Source organism: Scyliorhinus canicula, chromosome 28 (genome assembly GCF_902713615.1).
Source record: "Scyliorhinus canicula chromosome 28, sScyCan1.1, whole genome shotgun sequence".
Lineage (NCBI taxonomy): Eukaryota > Metazoa > Chordata > Chondrichthyes > Carcharhiniformes > Scyliorhinidae > Scyliorhinus > Scyliorhinus canicula.
In genome coordinates, this window is record NC_052173.1 from 7,504,413 (window position 1) to 7,528,145 (window position 23,733).

At 46.7% G+C, this 23,733-nt stretch overlaps 1 protein-coding gene across 1 annotated transcript in view; it reads right to left on the reverse strand.

The window, feature by feature from the left end:
• Positions 1-379: 379 nt before the first annotated feature.
• LOC119958072 (SWI/SNF complex subunit SMARCC2-like) overlaps positions 380-23,733 on the reverse strand; it is a 32,478-nt gene continuing 9,124 nt past the window's right edge. The window contains exons 3-6 of the mRNA XM_038786294.1: positions 15,606-15,681; positions 9,972-10,103; positions 8,839-8,954; positions 380-483 (exon numbers count right to left, since the gene is read on the reverse strand). Of these exons, the coding sequence (XP_038642222.1) occupies positions 408-483; positions 8,839-8,954; positions 9,972-10,103; positions 15,606-15,681 (400 nt within the window). The 3' untranslated portion in view covers positions 380-407. The remainder of the gene's footprint in view (positions 484-8,838; positions 8,955-9,971; positions 10,104-15,605; positions 15,682-23,733) is intronic.

Here is a 23,733-nt window from a genome sequence, read left to right on the forward strand (position 1 = left end):
GCGCACATCGTCCACACCCAGTGAGACCTTAAATGAACGACTGCAATTTCCGTAGCATTTAAAACCTTTGGCTGAGGTTGATATGATCTCCTGCCCAACTGCAATGGCAGGTTGTTTGTTTTGATGCAATCAACATATTGCGTGTGTCAGTGTCAGCAGCTGTCCCACGCAACTAACAGCCCAGGTAAGGGGTGGGGGTGGGGGAAATTCTGATCTGTACTGAGTGTTACAAATTCCAATCGTGTCCCTCAGTGTACTTTGTTGGTCTTTCTGCTATACAATTGCTTTATTACCACCTTGAGCGCATGTGATGGGCCAATGGTTGCTGCCACATGACCGAGAAACATCACTGCCAAGAGTGGACCCTGTGATCAGATCAGCAGCATAGATTGGATTTATTCCTCTGCTTAATTAGGGCAGCTGCTACTTGCTCTAGAGGTTCGTAGGCTGGTGCCGACAACAACCTCATTCTTGGCATTGAACCTGAAAGAGAAGAGAAATGTAGACTGGCTGTTTCCGAAACAGAATGAAACATGTAAACTGAGAAAATGAACCTAATGTATTCGCGGCAACTGGGGCTGGTTTAGCACAGGGCTAAATCGCTGGCTTTTAAAAGCAGACCAAGGCAGGCCAGCAGCACGGTTCAATTCCCGTACCGGCCTCCCCGAACAGGTGCCGGAATGTGGCGACTAGGGGCTTTTCGCAGTAACTTCATTTGAAGCCTACTTGTGACAATAAGCGATTTTCATTTCATTTCATTTTAGAGACTGAAACCTTGTTCTAATGTAACAGCATTGCAGGCTGGGGAAAAGCAAATTGTCACAATGGCACAGCTCAAGGGGCGTTAAAGGATGTATAGGAGCCAGAGCTCAGGTTATCACTGATCGCCAAAATCAGGTATTTTGTGTGCACGCCAGGTGACAACTGAATGGAACTCCAGTTATTTCTTGTGTGTGGAGGCTGCACTGAAGAATGGGAGTGCAGTGCATACTGTAGCCTTTCCTAACATTCCTTTTTCTTCAGTCTGAATAGGCTGAGATTCAGAGGCACTGATCCGCGTCTGTGCTAAAGTTCCTGTCATCCATTCCTGGATTGTCTTTTTACCCACTTACCATCTTCCAACAACCTATTTGTGCCTTTGGCTTTTACCAAATGCAAGAACTATTCAATTTACATTGCAAATTTTTCCTATTCTTTTCCCCAGTAGTCAACACTATTTTTCTCCCCTTTACTTCCGAAAGTGGATTTGCAATTCCTGACCAATTGCTTGGTGTAATATTGCCCAAGGTGGTTTTTGCCAATATAAGAATCTCTCGGGACCAGCGCCTGACATGTGGTCATTTGGCATTGCAAACTTGCCTGGTTATGGCCACAATAATAATAGTCGCTTATTGTCACAAGTAGGCTTCAAAAAGTTACTGTGAAAAGCTCCTAGTCGCCACATTCTGGCGCCTGTTCGGGGAGGCTGGTACGGGAATTGAACCCGCGCTGCTGGCATTGTTCTGCACTACAAGCCAGCTGTTTAGCCCACTGTGCTAAACCATATGGTCGAGGCGAGTGTCAGGAAACCACGTGGACATTCCCATCTGATCCTACTGACATGAATCACCCTCAGTGATCCCTAAGAAACCTACATTAAACAACGCTAGCTCAGAATTCTGACTCAATTCACTGATTTCCCACAGTACTGCACACGGACAGTTCTAGACCGAGTGTTGTCAGGTAAAGCAAGGGGTGGCAGACATTTGGGCCAGAATGTGCAAACTTACTTGATAATTAAGGTAATCCATTCTACCATTATTTTTATATTTCCATGCTAAATTTCTATGTCAATACTGGTGATAAAGTGCCTCTGTAGTGTAATGAGTGTGACAGGTTTCCACATAAAGTCTCCGCTGTGAGTGTGCATATAGGAATTTGTAATGGAAAAACGATCGACAGGAGTTATGTACAAATACAATATTATACATTGATGTAAATGGTGTAGAGTGTCAACCCCTCTCCCTCACCACCCTAATTGTGGATGTTCTCCTGATTTCAAATCTCTGGAGAGGAGTTCCAAATAAACACTTCAACTTATTCAATGCACAGACTAGCTGAAAATCCCCAGCAATCAGGTCCCGCAGAAAATTCAACTCCAGCCCCATCTATGGGCAGAAAGCAGGCTATCCGGCAAACAGTTCTTGCACCATTCCTATTCTCAAATAGCCAGTTTTACAGTAACGTAGGGTCATACAGCACAGCAGGAGGACATTATGCTGGTTTTTAGGCGACCTGAAACGTGAACTCTGTTTCTCTCTCCACAGATGCTGCCAGACCTGCTGAGTATTTCCAGTCATTTCTGTTTTTATTTCAAATTTCCAGTGTTGGCAGCTTTTTGCTTTTGTCCCTCAAACGTGTCCTCTGGTTATTGTCGTTTCTGCCACTGGAAACGGTTACTATTTATTTACTCGACCAAAACGCCTCAAATCTTTGAATTCACTGGGTGTTTTCTTAAAAAAAAAATCAAAATTAGGCCATCTTAGAAATTTGATTTGCAGCCGTATGCATTGGCCTAAGAGAAGGATGGAGGAAGCTAAAAAGTGTGACAAAAAGAAAAAATTGGAATTTGATTGCTCGATTTTCTGAAAGCTTCTCATTCTCTCGTGATACCGTTTGCTGTTTTTTGATTTGTTCTGAAAACTGAACAATTTGTTTCCATTGATAACTTCTTTTTCCGTTTTAACATGCAGTGCTTTGAGGTGTTAATACCACGGTCACATTTTTAGGTTTCACGCCTTTGATAGGGCAGTCATGCCAGATACAAAGGAAGATATGAAGAGAGTAAACGATGTTATCAAAGTTATCAGACCGGGAACAGTTGCAAGATGAATCTGCTACTCAAGGACTGTCGTGCTGGACAGTGCCATCGAGAGGTTTGATTAAAGATTCATCAGCGAGTGGCTAGCATGTGATAGTATGAGATAACCAATGCTGGAGACAGAAACCAACCAGAGGGAATGCAGAATAAGTGGCGAGCTAAGAGACAGTGGAGAGACAGGGGCGGCACGGGAGCACAGTGGTTAGTACTGCTGCCTAACAGTGCCAGGGACCCGGGTTCGAATCCGATCTCGGGTGACTGTGCGGAGGTTGCACTTTTTCCCCGTGTCTGCGTGGGTTTCCTCTGGATGCTCCGGTTTCCTCCCACAGTCCAAAGATGTGCAGGCTAGGTGAAAAAATGAAAATCGCTTATTGTCACGAGTAGGCTTCAAATGAAGTTACTGTGAAAAGCCCCTAGTCGCCACATTCCGGCGCCTATTCGGGGAGGCTGGTACGGGAATTGGTGATGCTAAATTGCCCCTAGATGGGCTTGCGCGGATAGGGCGGGGGAGTGGGTCAGTGTCGGGTGGGCTTTGAGACGGTCGGTGCAGACTTGATGGACTAAATGGCCTCCTTCTGCACTGGAGGGATTCTGTGACAGAAGGAAAAGAGACACCAGAAGCAAGGGCCATATGAAGGGCAAGAGATGTCCAGAAGTGGTGAAACAGGTAGAGATGTGAAACGTAAAGGAGGTCATGGCAGGTAAATAGATATAACTGGATTTGATAGGTGCAGTGACAAGGAATGTCTGTACAGACAGTCGTATCAGGGTCAGAGTGGCACTAGGTGTAAGGAAGAAAAGTGTGTTGGGGGAGGCAGGGAGCAACAACGCTTTCAGTAGCAACAACAAATGGGCTAGATAGAAAGGCAGGAACAGCAGGAGTGCAGCACAGAGGTTCCAAGCTGTGGTCCATCTTGAAAAGGCTGAAGTTGATAATCAGTCAAAGCTGTTCATTCAGGGATAAACTATGGACCAAAAATGCATTTTAAGGCCCTTGAATACATAAATAAAATAAGGTAGCAAGTGAAACAGAGGGAATATGAGACGATGTTCTCAAAGATAGGCAAGGTAAGGCAGAGGATAAGATGAAAAGGAAAATTGAGGAGGTTACTGTGGCTAGTTTAATTGTGGTAGAAGGGAGAGTGTGGAGATGAGGAGAGTGAGAGTGGAGGGAAAGACTAAGAGTGGAGAATGGGGAGAGAAAGGGAAGGCAAAAGGGAGGGAGGAAAATAGGTGAGGAGATGGGGGGGGGAGAAAGAGAAGGGAAACGGGGGTTGAAATAAAGGAGGGCTGGAGGAAGAGGAATGGGAAGGGAGAGAAGGGAAAGGAGAGAAAAAGTGGAAGAGATAAAGGGTACGAGAGAGGGAGAGAGAGAGAGAGAGAGTGATGAACGGAAAGAAAGATAGAATGAGACTCCCATTTAGGCTTTTCCTGCCCGCTGAATTTGTCCGGATACAAACTTTTAAGCTGCTACAGGAAATCATCTAAACTAAAAAAATGTTTCTTGAACTACCATTTGATCTAATGTGGTGCAACTCTGTGTCTGCAGCACAGTTACGATGTTTAGCTATTGTGCTGAGGAATGGCACCAATAAGCAGCTCGACCACGAGAGGAGGAGATAGTTTGAAACAGCTGACAATGCTTTGAACAGGGCGAGGCCTTGGCCTGTAGTTTGAAGGCCATTGTTGAGTTCTTCCTTTAGTGAAATGCTCCAATTCTACACGTTATTAAAGGCCGTGTAAAATCCTTGATTTCTGCCCTTGGATGAACAGGTGATGAAGGTTCAAGAATGCAGGAAGCTTTCGAAAGTTTTTTTTTTGAAATACGACAGGTGGTAGGTGCAAGTTTTATATTTATTTCATCTTCCACAGAGGTCACTCTTGGCGATACTTCACCTGGCCTCCTGTGTCATATGTGAGCCGTAATAAGAACTCGGGCCAACATCAGTGATGTTGTAATTGTGGCTTCGTACCATTAGGGGACACTGCTACACCTCGCCTCACCATCTCTACCCTCTTCAATCTCACATGAATCACTTCTGTTCTACTGCTCAGACTGGACATTAGCTGATTTCTTGAAGTTACATTTGCCGTTATTTTGGTTGTAAAATTATAAATAAAATGTGTTCCCGTCTCTGCCTGACAAAAAGTTTGGTCCTGCCGCTGAAGAAAAGAAATACTCTTCCAGTAGCCTAGTCCCCACTCAAGAAAATGTGGGTGCTCAGCTCTTTAAAAAGACATCTCACACTGCTGTTTACACAAATATTTTCCCTCTCTCCATGCTCATAGCTCTGCCAGCTATTCACAAAATATATACCCCTCCTCTGGCAGTCCTGCCGCTCATTGCTGTCATTACAGTTTCTCTGCTTCTCAAGCTTCTAGCCCAAGTTCTGTTAAAGTTAAGCATTTGCCTCTTCCTGGCTCTGCCCTGGGAGCCAATGCCAGTAGAGGCAGACCTCAGGCACCCGGTCCGGGACTTCCCCAATGCTGACGAATCAGCATCCTCAGTAATACTACTTGGCATAAAATCTCTGACTCACCCAGAGTAATGCAGTGCTAAGTGCATTTGTACAGACTAAACATTTAGGGCAACACGCTAGTACAGTGGTTAGCACTGTTGCTTCACAGCACCAGGGTCCCAGGTTCGATTCCCCGCTGGGTCACTGTCTGTGTGGAGTCTGCACGTTCTCCCCGTGTCTGCGTGGGTTTCCTCCGGGTGCTCCGGTTTCTTCCCACAAGTCCTGAAAGACGTGTTGTTAGGTGAATTGGACATTCTGAATTCTCCCTCCGTGTACCCGAACAGGCGCCGGAATGTGGCGACTAGGGGCTTTTCACAGTAACTTAATTGCCGTGTTAATGTAAGCCTACTTGCGACAATAATAAAGATTATTATTTTGCATGCCTCCCAACACCATCGCACATTCCAATTTTACACCTATTTCTTTCCTGATGGGTTCTTTGTACTCCCCAATGCGTTCATTAGAAACTCATACGAAGCAATTAATAATTCATGATCCAAATTTCTTCCAGTTGATCGAGTGACAAACAAGTGTATTCTGCCTCCTCCTGCAGATAATTGGGAGACCATCATGTTTATTCACTGGGATTCCCTCAGATTCAATACTCAGAGGGGAAGGCTACCGAAGAGTACCAATCAAATTGTTTGAATAAAAATTCCAAGGTCTTTTGTCCGCCATTTTGTTTTACACAGAAACTTCTAAAATAAGGTTTGGAACACAATGAAAACATGAAAAATTTTCATTTTTCCAAATTAACAATTGTGCTTGGTTACAAAGTTTGTTTTGTTAAAGTAGCTTTGTCAATATTCTTACATGAAGAACTCAGCCCCTTTCAAAGCCTGAGCTTGAAGTTCATACTTTGATTGGCTGCTGTTACTATTAACTTTCCAGACTATGGAGTGTGTGGTGGACACAATTCCCCCACCACATATTAGCAACTTATTCCTGTTGCTTGTCTCATCGGAGAATTTCTGACTTTTTTGCAAAACTCACTGGAGCAGACTCGATGGGCCGAATGGCCTAATTCTGCTCCTATGTCTTGTGGTCTTATTTGTTCTTGATAGCCGAATTCGACTGTTTAGAGTTTACCTCAGGAAAAAAAAGAACTAATCAGTTGGATTTACAAAGCCAAGAATACAAATTTATTTCTCTCCATTGAAGGTCCTCCCTTCTTTCACTCTTCTGGCCTTCCTCTCAGATAGAGGAAGTAGGGTAGAGGATGAATGAAACAAAAAAACGTAAAGAAAGGGAACAGAGACTGACAACATAAGAGGAAGACAGAGAGCGGGAAGCAGAGGGAGCAACTGATATGGAGAAATCCAAAGCACGGAGAGAGAGAATGTGAGACAGAAATAGTGAGAGAAACAAACCGCAGCACAAAAAGAGATAGCAAGAAAGAAGCAGAGACGGGAGAAAATTAGGGGCACTGAGAGGTACAGGTGCAGAAATGGAGGGGGGGTGGGGGAGAGAAGAGAGAGGGAGTTACAGAGAGTAACAATGAAGCTAGCTTGCATGTACGAGTATGAAGCAGAAAGAGGTAGCGGGATATGGTAAATCAGTGGGTGTCACAATTCAATCTGCATAACATTTGTGCATCCACTGACATGGTAACACCACTGGAAATCTGCTAGTAGATTATAAAGGTTATTAAACATGCACTTTGAGTTTTGCAGTGACCTAGTAGATGCAATAAAAACAGGCCAAGAATTCTCCATTTTCTTTCCTGAGCATGGAGGCTGGGAAGTGAAAGTCACTATTGTTCCCCAAGGACCATAGGCTGCTCTCACCTTTCGAGAGAGAGCTGACTGGTGATGATTTTAGCCTGAGGATCACCACACCTCAGGCGAGGATAACTTCAGCCAGTACGGGAATTGAACCCGTGCTGTTGGCCTCCCTCCGCGTCACGGAGCAGCCATCCAGCCAACTGAAGGCTGTACATGTCCAGTTGCACAAAGCAACCCCCAAGAATGGAGGAAAACCATGCCCCAGGCCCTCGCATGGGAATGCCTCTGAGAACAACCATATTGGGCAGATTTACAAGAGAATGGAGAATCCTAAGTTTACAGTTTGGCTTGGGAACTGTTTAAGATTTGTATGTGTTGGAAACCTTATTTTACTGGCAAAGCAAGATGGCGGCCAAAAAGATCTCCCCCCTCCCCCCCCCCAAAATTATTTTGAGCTATTTAATTAGCTCCCTATCTCCTCCTTGCTGCTTGTTTAATGGTAACTATTTACTAACTCGTCATTGCTACTTTTACAATCTCTTTATTTCATAGAATTTACAGTGCAGAAGGAGGCCATTCAGCCCATCAAGTCTGCACCGGCTCTTGGAAAGAGCACCCTACCCAAGGTTAACACCTCCACCCTATCCCCATAACCCAACCCAACACTAAGGGCAATTTTGGACTCTAAGGGCAATTTATCATGGCTAATCCACCTAACCTGCACATCTTTGGACTGTGGGAGGAAACCGGAGCACCCGGAGGAAACCCACGCACACACGGGGAGGATGTGCAGACTCCGCACAGTGACCCAAGCCGGAATCGAACCTGGGACCCTGGAGCTGTGAAGCGATTGTGCTATCCACAATGCTACCAATGCTTTAGTAGCATTTCAGGCAACCAACATTATTCAATTCATAATCACTTACCGCTTTTCACAAATTGAGCCAATCAAGGATGCGTGATGGAGAATGCGATGTACACTTTGCATATATGATACTTGGAAGTGTGCCAGGCGTGCATGAGACGTTTAGTTATTTCAATGTATTAATAGCCTGAACATAGGACTACTCAAGTAACACACTAATTGCTCTTTACATTTTGCCCAGGAACATCGTGATTCTGGTTTTGAAGAGGGCTTTTTGGGACCAGAAGCATTTTAGGTGGTGTATCTCCAAAACTGGTGATTCCCGTGCATTCCAACACCTCAACATTCTAATTCTATAGATCCCATTTTTTGTTTGCTGCCAGCTTTCAGAACAGGGAACAGGGCAGGTTACACAAAGACAGTAATGCGCTCTCCAGTAACTCAGAGTAATAAGGTTCGAAGGACTCAGATCTCTTTTCCGCACTCAAATTTCACACAGGATCAAAATCGGACACTGCTCCTTTAAACTCCCTCAATCTTCCCAATCCCAAAGTCATTCATTTAACACAGCCTCTCACTTGCAATCTTTCACGGGTCAGTCACAGTGGTCATACAGCAATGTTCTTTTCTGAAAAGTATTTCATAGTCTGACAATCCTGGAGTGGTATGAGACTGCTAATGTGCTGGATAGATTTTATTAGAAATCGATCAATTCACTTTCTTTCAGAGGGTTACGTCTGGCTCAGCAGCTTGGGAATGAATGTTGGCATACCTTTTTGCATTAGAAATTCACACAGGAGGCCAACAAGCCTTCAACATTTCTCAGTTTAAAGCAAGCAATAATTTGCTGAGACAAGGGAAGTGCCTCACCCTTTCTTGGTGTTCTTTTTCTTGGAGTCGGGGGTCGGAGAAGGAGAAGGGGAACGTTTCCTTTTTTTGTGACTGCTTCCCTTCTTATCTCTCCGATCGGAGTCAGGGCTGTGCACCTTTGAAGAATAAATGTTGAAGAGTCACTAATTTTCCATGCAACCAGCGAAACGTCACCTGCACTAGAAGCACCAAGTGCAAATGACTCTTGTGTGCTTCCAGACAAGAAACAATTCTCAATATCAGGTGAAGTCAGTGAACGGATACCAACTAATGGGTACGGTAGAACAAAGTCCAGAAATAGTTCCTATAATAAACTTTTTTGGGGGCTGCTAGATAATGGAAGCGACTGAAGTAAGATTTGAACGGGTAGCACAAGTGGTTAGCACTGTGGCTTCACAGCGCCAGGGTCCCAGGTTCGATTCCCGGCTTGGGTCACTGTCTGTGTGGAGTGTATGCGTGGGTTTCCTCCGGGTGCTCCGGTTTCCTCCCACAGTCCAAAGATGTGCAGGTTAGGTGGACTGGCCATGATAAATTGCCCTCGAGTGTCCAAAAGGTTAGGAGGAGTTATTGGATTACGGGGATAGGGTGGAAGTGAGGGCTTAAGTGGGTCGGTGCAGACTCGATGGGCCGAATGGCCTCCTTCTGCACTGTATGTTCTATGTTCTATGAACGATTGAATTCTGTTCAGAAAGTGAACAGGAAGGGATCCTATATTTGATTCTTCAAGCTTTGTATAGGTACACATCTACCCAAAGTCTTTTTTTTCTCTTTTAAAAAAATAAATTTAGAGTACCCAATTCTTTTTTCCCAATTATAGGGCAATTTAGTGTGGCCAATCCACCTACCCTGCACATCTTTTTGGGTTGTGGGGGTGAGACCCACGCAGACACGGGGAGAATGTGCAGACTCCACACGGACAGTGACCCAGGACCCGAGATCGAACATCTACCCAAAGTCAATTGATCTTTTTCCATTCTATTCTCAAATAATAAACTATAGGGAACACCTGTTTTGAAAGCTTCCATCAATTTTTATTAAAGTACATTGCAAGTTCAATATTGAGTCAAATGTAACACTGGCTGAAACTCACCTCAAGTCACGAAAGAGGTAAATTGGAAAACAGGAGAAATTACCTCTTCTGTTAATGTTTTGGCAGACATTCTTTTCCTTCGAACAACAGGTGCCCGGTCATCGTTCACCTCATAGTCTTCCTCGTTCATCCACTCATTGAAGGTATCAGTGTCCATTATCCACTTAGCATGGACCTTTCAACAAACAGGAAGTTTAGTTAAATAAAAGCAAAATACTGTGGATGCTGGAAACCGGAAATGAAACCAGAAAACGCTGGGAAAACTCGGCATCTGTGGAGAAAGAAACAGCGATAACGCTTCAAATCCAATATCGCATTTTCAGAACTCGAGGAAGTTTAGTTAGTCTTGAAAATGAGTCCACATGAGTTACGAGCAGATGAATGCTGGAATTCTTACGTTATATTTTTTAGTTAAATACAAACATTTCTTTACTGCGTTGTTTTACCTCTTCAACCCACCTCTTCAGTCCAAAGATGTGCGGGTTAGGTGGATTGGCCATGCCAAATTGCCCGTAGTGTCCTAATAAAAGATAGGTTAATGGGGGGGGGGGTTGTTGGGTTACGGGTATAGGGTGGATACGTGGGTTTGAGTAGGGTGATCATGGCTCGGCACAACATTGAGGGCCGAAGGGCCTGTTCTGTGCTGTACTGTTCTATGTTCTATGTTCACCAGCAGAAAGACAGCAGTCATTAAGGTTTCACCATTAGAAAGGGAGGTGATGGAATATTACTATTCCCAGCCCACAAACAGAGTATCAGCCATGATTGAATGGCGGGGGCAGCACGGTGGCGTAGTGGGTTAGCCCTGTTGCCTCACAGCGCCGAGGTCCCGGGTTCGATCCCGGCTCTGGGACACTGTCCGTGTGGAGTTTGCACATTCTCTCAGTGTCTACGTGGCTTTCGGCCCCACTACCCAAAGATGTGCAGGCTAGGTGGATTAGCCACGTTAAATTGCCCCTTAATTGGAAAAAATGAATTGGGTACTCTAAAATAAAAAGAAATGATTGAATGGCGAAGCAGACTCGATGGGCCGAGTGGCCTAATTCTGCTCCTATGTCTTGTGGTGTATTCCATTCCCCCTTGCAACAAAGGCCAACAATGAGATCCTAATTACTTGCTGTACCTGCAATCTAACTCTTTATGATTCATGTACAATGACACCCAGATCCCTCTGTACTACATCATTCTGCAGTCTAGGGGCTGATTTAGCTCACTGGGCTAAATCGCTGGCTTTTAAAGCAGACCAAGCAGGCCAGCAGCACGGTTCGATTCCCGTATCAGCCTCCCCGGACAGGCACCGGAATGTGGCGACTAGGGGCTTTTCACAGTAACTTCATTGAAGCCTACTCGTGACAATAAGTGATTTTCATTTTTCATTCTCTCTCGTTAAATAATACTCTGCTTTTCTTTTCTTCCAACCAACCTCACATTTTCCCACATATACTCCGTCTGTCAAATATTTGCCCACTCATAAGGGCAGCATGGTGGCGCAATGATTAGCACTACTGCCTCACGGTGCCGAGGTCCCAAGTTCGATCCCGGCCCCAGGTCACTGTCCGTGTGGAGTTTGCACGTTCTCCCCGTGTCTGTGTGGATCTCACCCCCACAACCCAAAGATGTGCAGGGTAGGTGGATTGGCCTTGCTAACTTGTCCCTTAATTGCAACAAAAATGAATTGGGTGCTTTAAATTTAGAAAAAAAAGAATAAATATTTGCCCACTCACATATCCTATCTACGTTTCTTTGTATTCTCCCCACAACTTGTTTTCCTACTTATCTCTGTATCATCATCTCTGTATTATGGGCAGTGCGGTAGCATTGTGGATAGCACAATCGCTTCACAGCTCCAGGGTCCCAGGTTCGATTCCGGCTTGGGTCACTGTCTGTGCGGAGTCTGCACATCCTCCCCGTGTGTGCGTGGGTTTCCTCCGGGTGCTCCGGTTTCCTCCCACAGTCCAAAGATGTGCGGGTTAGGTGGATTGGCCATGATAAATTGCCCTCAGTGTCCAAAAGTGCCCTTAGTGTTGGGTGGGGTTACTGGGTTATGGGGATAGGGTGGAGGTGTTAACCTTGGGTAGGGTGCTCTTTCCAGGAGCCGGTGCAGACTCGATGGGCCGAATGGCCTCCTTCTGCACTGTAAATTCTATAATTCTATCACCAAATTTGGCCACAATACAATCAGCCCCTTCATCCTAATCATTACGACTTCCGGTTGCGGCTATGACTAGCTGAGCCGCACATTTGGAAGCTCCTGCGACAAAGGTGTTTTCGGGCCATTTGGAGGGCCCCAACGGTGCTGAAAAGACGAATCCCGGTGGGGGAAGGTCCCCTGAGGAGAACTAGACCGATTTTATGGTCGGTACTCGGAGTGGAGCGGCAAGAAAAGTGGCAGCAGCTCCCCAAAAAAAGCGGGGGGAAGAAAATCAAAATGGCGGCCGGCGGCGCACCGGAGGAATGGAGGAAATGGGCGGAGGAGCAGCAGGCCGCTCTCCTCCGTTTTTTCACGGAGCTGAAAGTGGAGCTCTTAGAGTCCATGAACGCGACGACCACCAGGTTGGTGGGAGCCCAGGCGACCCAAGAGGCGTCGATCAGAGAGCTGCAGCAGGAGATGACCGCGAGGGAGGAGGAGGCCACGGTCCTCGGGGCAAAGGTGGAGGTGCACGAGGCACTCCACCTGAAGTGGCAGAGCCGTTTCGAGGAGCTGGACACTCGGATGAGGAGGAAAAATTTGAGGATCCTGGGCCTAGAAGAAGGCCTGGAGGGGTCGGATCTCCCGAGATATGTTGCGGAGATGCTGAGCTCCCTGATGGGGGAAGGGGCCGGTCCTGCGCCCCTGGAGCTGGAAGAGGCATACCGGGTCATGGCCAGGAGGCCTAGGGCAAACGAGCCCCCGAGGGCGGTGCTGGTGCGGTTCCAGCGGCTATGTGATCGGGAGAAAGTCCTGAGGTGGGCAAAAAGGGAGAAAAGCAGTAAGTGGCAGAACTCGACGGTAAGGGTGTACCAGGACTGGAGTGCGGAGGTGGCAAAGCGGCGGGCCCGGTTCAACCGGACGAAGGCGGTGCTACACGCGAAGAGGATCAAATTTGGAATGCTGCAGCCGGCGCGCTTGTGGGTCACCTACAAGGACCAACATCATTATTTTGAGTCCCCAGAGGAGGCCTGGACCTTTGTACAAGAAGAAAAGCTGGACATGGACTAAAACCTGGGAGCACCGGCGGTCGTAGCCGCCTGGGTACTCTTGATTGAGCAAGTGGCCCTTATCTTTTCAGGCCAGGTCGGAGCTGGGTAACAGTTTCTTGGATTGTTTGGCTTTTCTTGAACGTTTGACTTTTTGAATATCTTGAGTTGTTTGGTGTTTCTGTATATTTGAACTGTTGAAATTTCTTCTTATGGTGTGTTTCTTCCCGTTTCCAACTTCCCTTAGTCATTTACCCTTTTTACCCCTTTTTCTTCGGGTGTTTGGTCCCTTTTTCTGGTTATGGTTATCTGTGGTTATTTATACTGTTTGATGGAGGGTGATGGTTAAGCACATTGTTAGTTTATAGCTATTTAATTATTTTGTTATTTAAGTATGTAGTTAAGTATTTATGTATTTAGTTGCTATGGGGTATTTATATTGTTAAGTTGGGAAGACGGGACGGGGGGGAGTGGGTTGATCATGCGGGTTTATCTCTGGGGTTTTAAGGGGATCCTTCACGGGCGTGGATGGGGATGGGGGGGGAGTGGAAGATGGCGGGGCGGGGTGTGGCCGGGCGAAAGCGCGGGCTTTCCTCTGTTTTTCCCGCGCGCGGGATGGAGGAGAGAGGAGGGGAGAAGAGTGGGGAGTGGCCAGTAATGGCAGCCAAAGGGTGGAGTGGGAATACTTGTGGGAGACGTTGGAAAGGTTTGGGTTTGGGGAGGGATTTATCAAGTGGGTAAAGCTGCTCTATTCGGCCCCGATGGCAAGTGTGGTAACAAACGGGAGGAGGTCAGAATATTTTGGGCTCCATCGAGGTACTAGGCAGGGATGTCCCCTATCCCCCTTACTCTTTGCATTAGCGATTGAACCGTTAGCAATGGCACTGAGGGGTTCAGGTACCTCCAAGTGAAGGCATTTGCCAGACGACAGGTAGAGGGGTTTCCCGTGCTTCCCGACAGGGGGGCGAGTGATAGGGTGCTATCAGGGGTCTGGGTCGGGGAGGGGAAGATCTCGGACATTTATAAGATTATGCAGGAGGTGGAGGAGGTACCAGTAGTGGAGTTGAAAGACAAGTGGGAGGTAGAGCTGGGGGAACAGATAGAGGATGGGACATGGGCAGACGCCCTAGAGAGGGTCAACTCGTCGTCGTCATGTGCGAGACTGAGTCTTATTCAATTTAAGGTACTGCATAGAGCCCACATGACGGGGACAAGGATGAGTCGGTTTTTCGGGGGTGAAGACAGGTGTGTCAGATGTTCGGGAAGCCCTGCGAATCATCCTAATCATTACAAGAGATTTTAAATAGTCGAGGCCCAGCACTAATCTCTCGAGTGTGCTCCGCCATTCAATCATCTCCACTAGTTACAGTTTGCAAACCTGAAAACTTATCCCGACTATGTTTCCTGTTATCCTCTACTCATATAATCCCCAACACCAGATGCGCTTATCTTGTGCAATAAGCACTTACGGGACATCTTATGGGTGGGCAGCACGACAGCACAGTGGTTAGCACTGTTGCTTCGCAGTGCCAGGGTCCCAGGTTCGATTCCTGGCTTGGGTCACTGTCTGTGCAGAGTCTGCACGTTCTCCCCGTGTCTGCGGGGGCTCCCCCCCACAAGTCCCGAAAGACGTGCTATGAAGTGAATTGGACATTCTGAATTCTCCCGGTGTACCCGAACAGGCGCCGTAGTGTGGCGACTGGGGGATTTTCACAGTAACTTCACTGCATTGGTAATGTAAGACTACTTGTGACACTAATAAAGATATTATTTTTATTGAATGACTTTTGGAAATTCAAATATACTCCTGGTTTCTTTTTATCAACCCGGTTTGCTAGATCCTCAAAGAACTCTAATAATTCTCCCTGGTACGATTTCTCTTTCACAAAGCCATGTTGACTCTGCCTGATGGTATCCTGATTTTCTAAATGTCCTGCTGTTACCTCCTGAATAAAAGATTCTAGCCTTTTCCCAATGACAGAGGTTAGACTTGTAGTTTCCTGCTTTCTGTCTCCCTCCTTTCTTGAATAGAGGTGTGACATTTGGGCTTTTCCAATCTGATGGGACCTTGTCAGAATCTAGGGAATTTTGGAAGATTCCAACCAATGCAGGATGGACTGTAGTAACACACAGAGCTGGTCTCAACAGTACCCAACAGCTCTGTGATAGCTACCTCCAAGAAAGACAACATCGGCCATGTCAATAGGAATACCATTAACTTGGGACCAGGAGAGGGGGTTGCAGAGGGTGGTGGAGATTTGGGATTCTGGGACGGGTGGGTAAGAGGCTGCAGTGACTCTTGGTGACTCAGGGCGATGGTAGAGGATGCTGTATTCAGAAGTCCCAAGTGTTATTATAACAGCAGTTTACGTTGACTAAATAAAACAAGCCGTTCTACATTTTGAACATGGGCAAAATGAACAGATTTGGATTCAGCTTTACCCATACACAGTTCTAAATATGTACATTTTAATGTATTGGGAATTATAAATCTGCAAACCTTCCGGGGTCGCTCAATAGGTGGGGGGTCCTCGACCGCTGCCTCAATCTCACTGGCTGGGATCCATGTATCATAACTAGGAGGACACAACACAGGATGAATTTCAACATCACAATCCAGCATAATTTGTCACAGTGTTAATATTGTCACTTACAAATTCTTTGCAATATTATCACTCCTCAACAAAATGGCAGTAAAGCATTAAAACTTCTTAGTTCCAGTCTCCAGGTTGCCACTCCCAACAATGTTGCATCAGAATCCTGATAAATATTTCTTTTGAAATTTAGAGTACCCAATTATTTTATTCTTTCAAATTAAGGGGCAATTTTTAGCGTGTCCAATCCACCTACCCTGCACATCTTTGGGTTGTGGGGGTGAGACCCACACAGACACGGGGAGAATGTGCAAACTCCACACGGACAGTGATCCAGAGCCAGGATTCGAACCCGGGTTCTCAGCGCTGTGAGGCAGCATTGCTAACCACTGCGCCACTGTGCTGCCCCCTAATCCTGATAAATATAAAGAGGATTTTCTACTCCTTGTGTAACTGACGTTTGGAGCAGCTGTACACATTTGAGTTTCAGGAAGGAACTTAAACCAGGCACAAACTTTTGGTCAATTGTATTTTTATAGCACAACTTATTTAATGATTTATTTCATAACCGAAACAGTATTTTGCAGACAAGTGACGGCATGAGATCAATTGAGGTGTTGTCCTTTTGTTCTCCAAAACGTCATTCTTGGATAAGGTGGGTTCTGAAGTCCAGTTTCGCAGCCTTGAGAAAAACTAAATGATACTTCAACAGTGAGGTGCTGCTGTACGAAGATACTCTCACCACTCATGAAGTCTGGTGGGAAGGCAAGCAGAGAAATATCATCCACGTCTTCAGTTGGTTGATGGGGAAATACCCTGTAATTTGCCCGAAATGTGTTCTCAAAATGAGTTTTCAGCTTAACGGGTGACGACAATGGAATCATTAGTTAAACTTAATGCTGTGAACTCAAAATTAAAATGACAAAGGTGTACATTTAAATAAAACATTCCTCACCAAGGCTAAAAAGGATACTAAGGGACAATTTAACATGGCCAATTCACCTAACCTACACATCTTTGGACTGTGGGAGGAAACCGGAGCACCCAGAAGAAACGCACACAGACACGGGGAGAACGTGCAGACTCCGCACAGTCACCCGAGGCCAGAATTGAACCCGGGTCCCTGGGGCTGTGAGGCAGCAGAGCTAAACACTGTGCCACCCCTTAGCAACCGTCTCTCATTAATTTAGCGATCTTTCTTTATATGACTAGAAGAGATTGACAGCAAAAGAGATGAACTATTTTGACACGTGTGGTCAACTAAATGGAAAGAGGACTCTCTGAATTTGAGGCATATAACATTGTGGTGGGCACACTTCTCAACAGATTTTCCGATTCCCTTTAGATACTCTGTTTATTTTGCAGATTTTTCCGAGCTTCCTCTGTAGCAACCTTTACTCAGATGGTGTATAGGGCCGCATGGTAGCACAGTGGGTAGCACTGTTGCTTCACAGCGCCAGGGTCTCAGGTTCGATTCCCGGCTTGGGTCATTGTCTGCGCAGAGTCTCCCCGTGTCTGCGTGGGTTTCCTCCCACAAGTCCCGAAAGACGTGCTGTTAGGTGAATTGGACATTCTGAATTCTCCCTCTGTGTACCCGAACAGGCGCCGGAATGTGACGACTAGGGGCTTTTCACAGCAACTTCATTGCAGTGTTAATGTAAGCCTACTTGTGACAATAATAAAGATTATTATTATTAAAAGGGGAGTTTAATAATAATAATCGCTTATTGTCACACATAGGCTCACATTAACACTGCAATGAAGTTACTGTGCAAAGCCCCTAGTCGCCACATTCCGGCACCTGTTCGGGGAGGCCGGTACGGGAACCCACGCTGCTGGCACTGCTCTGCTTTACAAGCCAGCTGTTTAGCCACTGTGCTAATCCAGCCCCTTCTCATGGCAGTATGTATGTAAGGTGTAGTTGCACAGAAGGTGGTTCCCGCCAGGGTACTTTATTTTTAGCCCTTTTCGCCCAGTCTTTGGGGGTGTTTGGATTAAAACTTCACGAATTCTAAGGGAAAAGGTTCCCCACATAAGAGAAATGCCCAGAAAGTCCAGGACTGATTATGGGCGGCACGGTGGCACAGTGGCTAGCACTGCTGCCTCACAGCTCCAGGGATCCGGGTTCAATTCCCCGCTGGGTCACTGTCTGTGCGGAGTCTGCACGTCCTCCCGGTGTCTGCGTGGGTTTCCTCCGGGTACTTCGATTTCCTCCCACAGTCCAAGGATGTGCAGGTTAGGTGGATTGGACATGCTAAATTGCCCCTTAGTGACCAAAAGATTACGTGGGGTTACTGGGATAGGGTGTAGGCATGGGCTTAAGGAGGGTGCTCTTTCCCAGGGCCGGTGTAGACTCGTTGGGCCGAATGGCACCGTAAATTCTGTGATTCTACAACAAGGCAGCCAGCAAATAAAGATTTGTTGATAGATTTGGAGGTTTCGCGAGGCTCTTCCGCTGAGAAAATGACAGACGCCGCTATTGTGACTCTGGTCACTGCTCACAGGCTCCTTGGTATTTCAGAAAGAGCAGTGGGCTGTCTCCGAGGACCTCCGCAAGTCAATAGAAGAGGCCCCAGCTCCCATTCGGTCGCTGTTGGCAAAGGCTGATAAGATGGTAAAGACGCATGGTGCGGCGATACAGGGTTTGTTTTGAAGCAGAGCGATCAGATTGTCTGCTTGGAAGCTGAGATAGCACTGTTGACCAGTGATAATAAAGCACAGTGGGCCAAGGTGGATGATCTGGAGAATTGTCCCCAGGAGACAGAACCTTCGAATCGTGGGGATGGCGGAGAGAGTGGAGGGCTCAAATCTGGCAGATTACATCTTGAAGATGTTTGGGAAGATGGTGGGGGAGGGTGGATTGGTGTCCCCTCCCGACTCACACCAGCTAATTTGAAGGTGGGATGGCAGATCCATGGCATCTGAGTGATAAGGACGCTTCTTTTTTCTCCCATGTCCATCAGGTTTATTCTTGGATTGACTCTTTTGTGGTGGGTAGGTCTCTCCTTCCTGGAGTGAAGAGGGCGGGGTACTCGGCAATTGTTATCTCAGATCATGCCCTACATTTTGTGGATTTGGTGTTCGAGCCGAGTCCCTCTCAATGCCCGCCGTGGAGATTGGACATGGCGTTGTTGGCAGACAAACAGAGCGCACATCCTCTGCCATTGGGGAGTACATTACATTGAATAAGAGGCTCTATCACCTTCTATGTTGTGGGAGGCCCTTAAGGGGACATGAGGGGGGAGATCATTTCCGACAAGTCACACAAGGAGAGGATTGGGAGGGTGGAGCAGCAGAGGCTGGTGGAGTCCATATTTGAGGTGGGCCGCCAGTACTTGCTTGTCCCAACATCGGAGTTGCTAGTGAGTAGGAAAAAGTTGCAGACGCAATTTGATCTACTCTCAACGGGTAAGATGTTGAGCCAGCTGTGATGCTCGAGGGGGACATTCTATGAACATGAGGAGAAAGTCAGTAGCCTTTTAGCTCACCAGCTGAGGCGGCAGGCTGCCTCCTGGGAGAATGTGCAGGTAAGGGACTCGGGTGGCAGGTTGGTTTCCGCTCGATCGAGGATGAAGGGTTCAGTTAAAATGAATGTTGTCCCGAGGTTGTTATTTCCTCTTCCGTGTCTCCTCATACCCCATACTGCACTTGGACAACATTTAAACTTGGCTCCATGTTGTTGTTAGCCCCTATTTGTCATTTCTTTCTGCCCGTGGATTTATGCTCGAAGTTCAGGTCCGGGGGGGGGGGGGGGCGTCTAGAGAGGTTTGGGGACCTGTTTGTGGGGGGTAGGTGTGTCAGTTTTGAGGAGCTGTTGGACAAATTCGAACTTCCGAGGCCTAATTTATTCAGGTATTCCCAGGCGCGTGATTTCTTGTGTAAGGAGATCTCTGTTTCCCTTGGTACCTTTGTCTTCCCGCTTGATAGGAACTTATCTCTGGCCGAGTTGGGTGAGGGGAAGATTTCGGGCATTTATAGCCCGAACCTGTGGGCGGAGAAGGCACCGTTGGATGAGGTAAAGAGTATGTGGGAGGGTGAGCTGGGTCCAGTTTTTGATTGGGGGGGGACATAGGGCGAATCTGACTAAGACGACGATGAGTGTTTTTTTCTTGGGAGTGGAGGATAGGTATGAACGTTGTTCTCTGGAGCCGGCGAATCATACCCATATGTTCTGGTCTTGTGCTATACCTGTAAGCTTCTGGGTCCTCTTCTTCAACACCATGTCAGGGATTCTGGATATCGAACTGGAGCCTTGCCCGCTGGTGGCAGTTTAGGATTCGCTGTGCGTCAGTGGGAGGTCAAGGCGGATGTCCTCGCCATTGCCTCGTTGATAGCCCGTAGGTGAACATAGAACATAGAACATAGAACGATACAGCGCAGTACAGGCCCTTCGGCCCTCGATGTTGCACCGACATGGAAAAAATCTAAAGGCCATCTAACCTACACTATGCCCTTATCATCCATATGCTTATCCAATAAATTTTTAAATGCCCTCAATGTTGGCGAGTTCACTACTGTTGCAGGTAGGGCATTCCACGGCCTCACCACTCTTTGCGTAAAAAACCCACCTCTGACCTCTGTCCTATATCTATTACCCCTCAATTTAAGGCTATGTCCCCTCGTGCTAGCCACCTCCATCCGCGGGAGAAGGCTCTCGCTGTCCACCCTATCTAACCCTCTGATCATTTTGTATGCCTCTATTAAGTCACCTCTTAACCTTCTTCTCTCTAACGAAAACAACCTCAAGTCCATCAGCCTTTCCTCATAAGATTTTCCCTCCATACCAGGCAACATCCTGGTAAATCTCCTCTGCACCCGTTCCAAAGCTTCCACGTCCTTCCTATAATGGGGCGACCAGAACTGTACGCAATACTCCAAATGCGGCCGTACTAGAGTTTTGTACAACTGCAACATGACCTCATGGCTCCGGAACTCAATCCCTCTACCAATAAAGGCCAACACACCATAGGCCTTCTTCACAACCCTATCAACCTGGGTGGCAACTTTCAGGGATCTATGTACATGGACACCGAGATCCCTCTGCTCATCCACACTACCAAGAATTTTACCATTAGCCAAATATTCCGCATTTCTGTTATTCTTTCCAAAGTGAATCACCTCACACTTCTCCACATTAAACTCCATTTGCCACCTCTCAGCCCAGCTCTGCAGCTTATCTATGTCCCTCTGTAACCTGCAACATCCTTCCGCACTGTCTACAACTCCACCGACTTTAGTGTCGTCTGCAAATTTACTCACCCATCCTTCTGCGCCCTCCTCTAGGTCATTTATAAAAATGACAAACAGCAACGGCCCCAGAACAGATCCTTGTGGTACGCCACTCGTAACTGAACTCCATTCTGAACATTTCCCATCAACTACCACTCTCTGTCTTCTTTCAACTAGCCAATTTCTGATCCACATCTCTAAATCACCCTCAATCCCCAGCCTCCGTATTTTCTGCAATAGACGACCGTGGGGAACCTTATCAAACGTGAGTTCTGCTGGGGTGGAGATCTCCTACTCCACCCAGTGCCCCTATTTATTAAATACTAAAATTGCCCTGTTTACAACTATTTATATCTATGCTTAAGTTTGATCATTATGGTTTGCAGTTAATAGTTTGTTTTTGGCAGGTACAATAGCATAGCAGTTATTTTACTGGATTAGCAATCCAGAGGCCTGGACCAATGATCCGGAGGCAATAGTTCCAATGTTTCGGCCATGCGAAATTGCTCCTTAGTGTTCAAAGATGTGCAGGTTAGGTGGATTGGTCATGCTAAATTGCCCCGAGTGGGGTTATGGGGATAGTGTGGGGTTTGGGCATCGGTAGGGTGCTCCTTCAGAGGGCCGATGGAGACATGATGGGCGGTTGACCTCCTTCTGCACTGTAGGGATTCCATGATTCATACAACAACGATAATTGAATCATTTGGAGAGATGGTTTATTATTTATTTTCCAATTAAGGGGCAATTTAGCATGGCCAATCCACGCTATTTTTGGGTTGTGGGGGTGAAACCCACGCAGACACGGGGAGAATGTGCAAACTCCACACGGCCAGTGACCCGGGGCCGGGATCGAACCTGGGACCTCGGCACCGTGAGGCAGCAGTGCTAGCCACTGCGCCAAGAGATGGTTTAAAATGAGTCTATCTTCTTGGTTCCATGGTATCAGAAGTCTGCTTTGTGTGTCCTTTAACAAATTGTAACATTATAATTTAGTGGCGGAATGCAAATATCAAAGGCCTGATTCCGTGGTTGTTACAACTGAAGTAGAATTGTGGAATCAGAATGGTTACAGTACAGGAAGTGGCTTTTAGTGCACCGTGTTGCCATGGCTCTCTGAAGGAACAATTCACCTCCAGCCACTCCCCTACTTTTGGCCTGTGGCCCTGAACATTATTTCTTTTCAGATAATAATCCAATTCCCTTTTGAATGTCTCGATTGAACCTGCCTCCACCATATTCTCAGGCAGCACAGAAAAAACTCCCAAATCCTCTTTTTCACTGGCAACCACCACCTCAAATTTTTTCCCACTCAAAAATTCAAGTCCAAAAGTAAAGCCAGCCCTAATTAACTACCTCACAATTATTCTCCAACTCCCAGCATCCCTTTATTCAACCCACACATCACAGCTTAGCTCCATCTTTTTCTCAACTAAACAACTCGCACGTTAAATCCATCACCTGCTTCCTTGTCTTCCAATCCCAGCTCCTGACTGACCAACTTCACTCTTCTGTAGAGTGACATCATCAACTTTGCCCCATCAATGATGCGACCATCAATTCACACGAGACGGAGGGTTGAAGTGAACAGTGGTTTTAATCAGCTAGAACTGTGCCTGCCTGCGACTGCTCTGTACTGAGAGCCGCCTACAGGCTGCAGATCTATATACCTCCCCTAAGGGGGCAGAGCCATAGGCGGAGCCCACAAGGGCATCAACAAAATAGAACGTAATGTGATGTAATACAATGGTGAATGGTCGCAGTAATACATTCACCACAATCAACACAGCCATTATTTATACTCTCCTCGACAAACTCAATCATAATCATCTCCAATTACCATGCAAACTCCAACTCCCCTTCTCTCCAAAGTTGTGGGATGTGTCACACCATGGTAAAATTCTTAGCAGTGTGGATGAGCAGAGGGATCTCGGTGTCCATGTACATAGATCCCTGAAAGTTGCCACCCAGGTTGATAGGGTTGTGAAGAAGGCCTATGGTGTGTTGGCCTTTATTGGTAGAGGGATTGAGTTCCGGAGCCATGAGGTCATGTTGCAGCTGTACAAAACTCTGGTACAGCCGCATTTGGAGTATTGCGTACAGTTCTGGTCGCCTCATTATAGGAAGGACGTGGAAGCTTTGGAACGGGTGCAGAGGAGATTTACCAGGATGTTCCCTGGTATGGAGGGAAAATCTTATGAGGAAAGGCTGATGGACTTGAAGTTGTTTTCGTTAGAGAGAAGAAGGTTAAGAGGTGACTTAATAGAGGCATACAAAATGATCAGAGGGTTAGATAGGGTGGACAGTGAGAGCCTTCTCCCGCGGATGGAGGTGGCTAGCACGAGGGGACATAGCCTTAAATTGAGGGGTAATAGATATAGGACAGACGTCAGAGGTAGGTTTTTTTACGCAAAGAGTGGTGAGGCCGTGGAATGCCCTACCTGCAACAGTAGTGAACTCGCCAACATTGAGGGCATTTAAAAGTTTATTGGATAAGCATATGGATGATAATGGCATAGTGTAGGTTAGATGGCCTTTAGTTTTTGACTTCCCATGTCGGTGCAACATCGTGGGCCGAAGGGTCTGTACTGCGCTGTATCGTTCTATGTTCTATGTTCTATGCTCCCATGTTTCCGACCAACCCTCTCTTATCTAGCACACCCAGAACACTCCACTGCCTCTAATAGTGCCTTCCTCTTTACCTGCATAGTCGGAGCTAATGCATTCGAGGGCCTCAGAAATCCTCAGTCTCTTCCCCTCCTTTACAGCACATGTAGTCTTCACTCCCTTATTCCACCCACCTCAGGT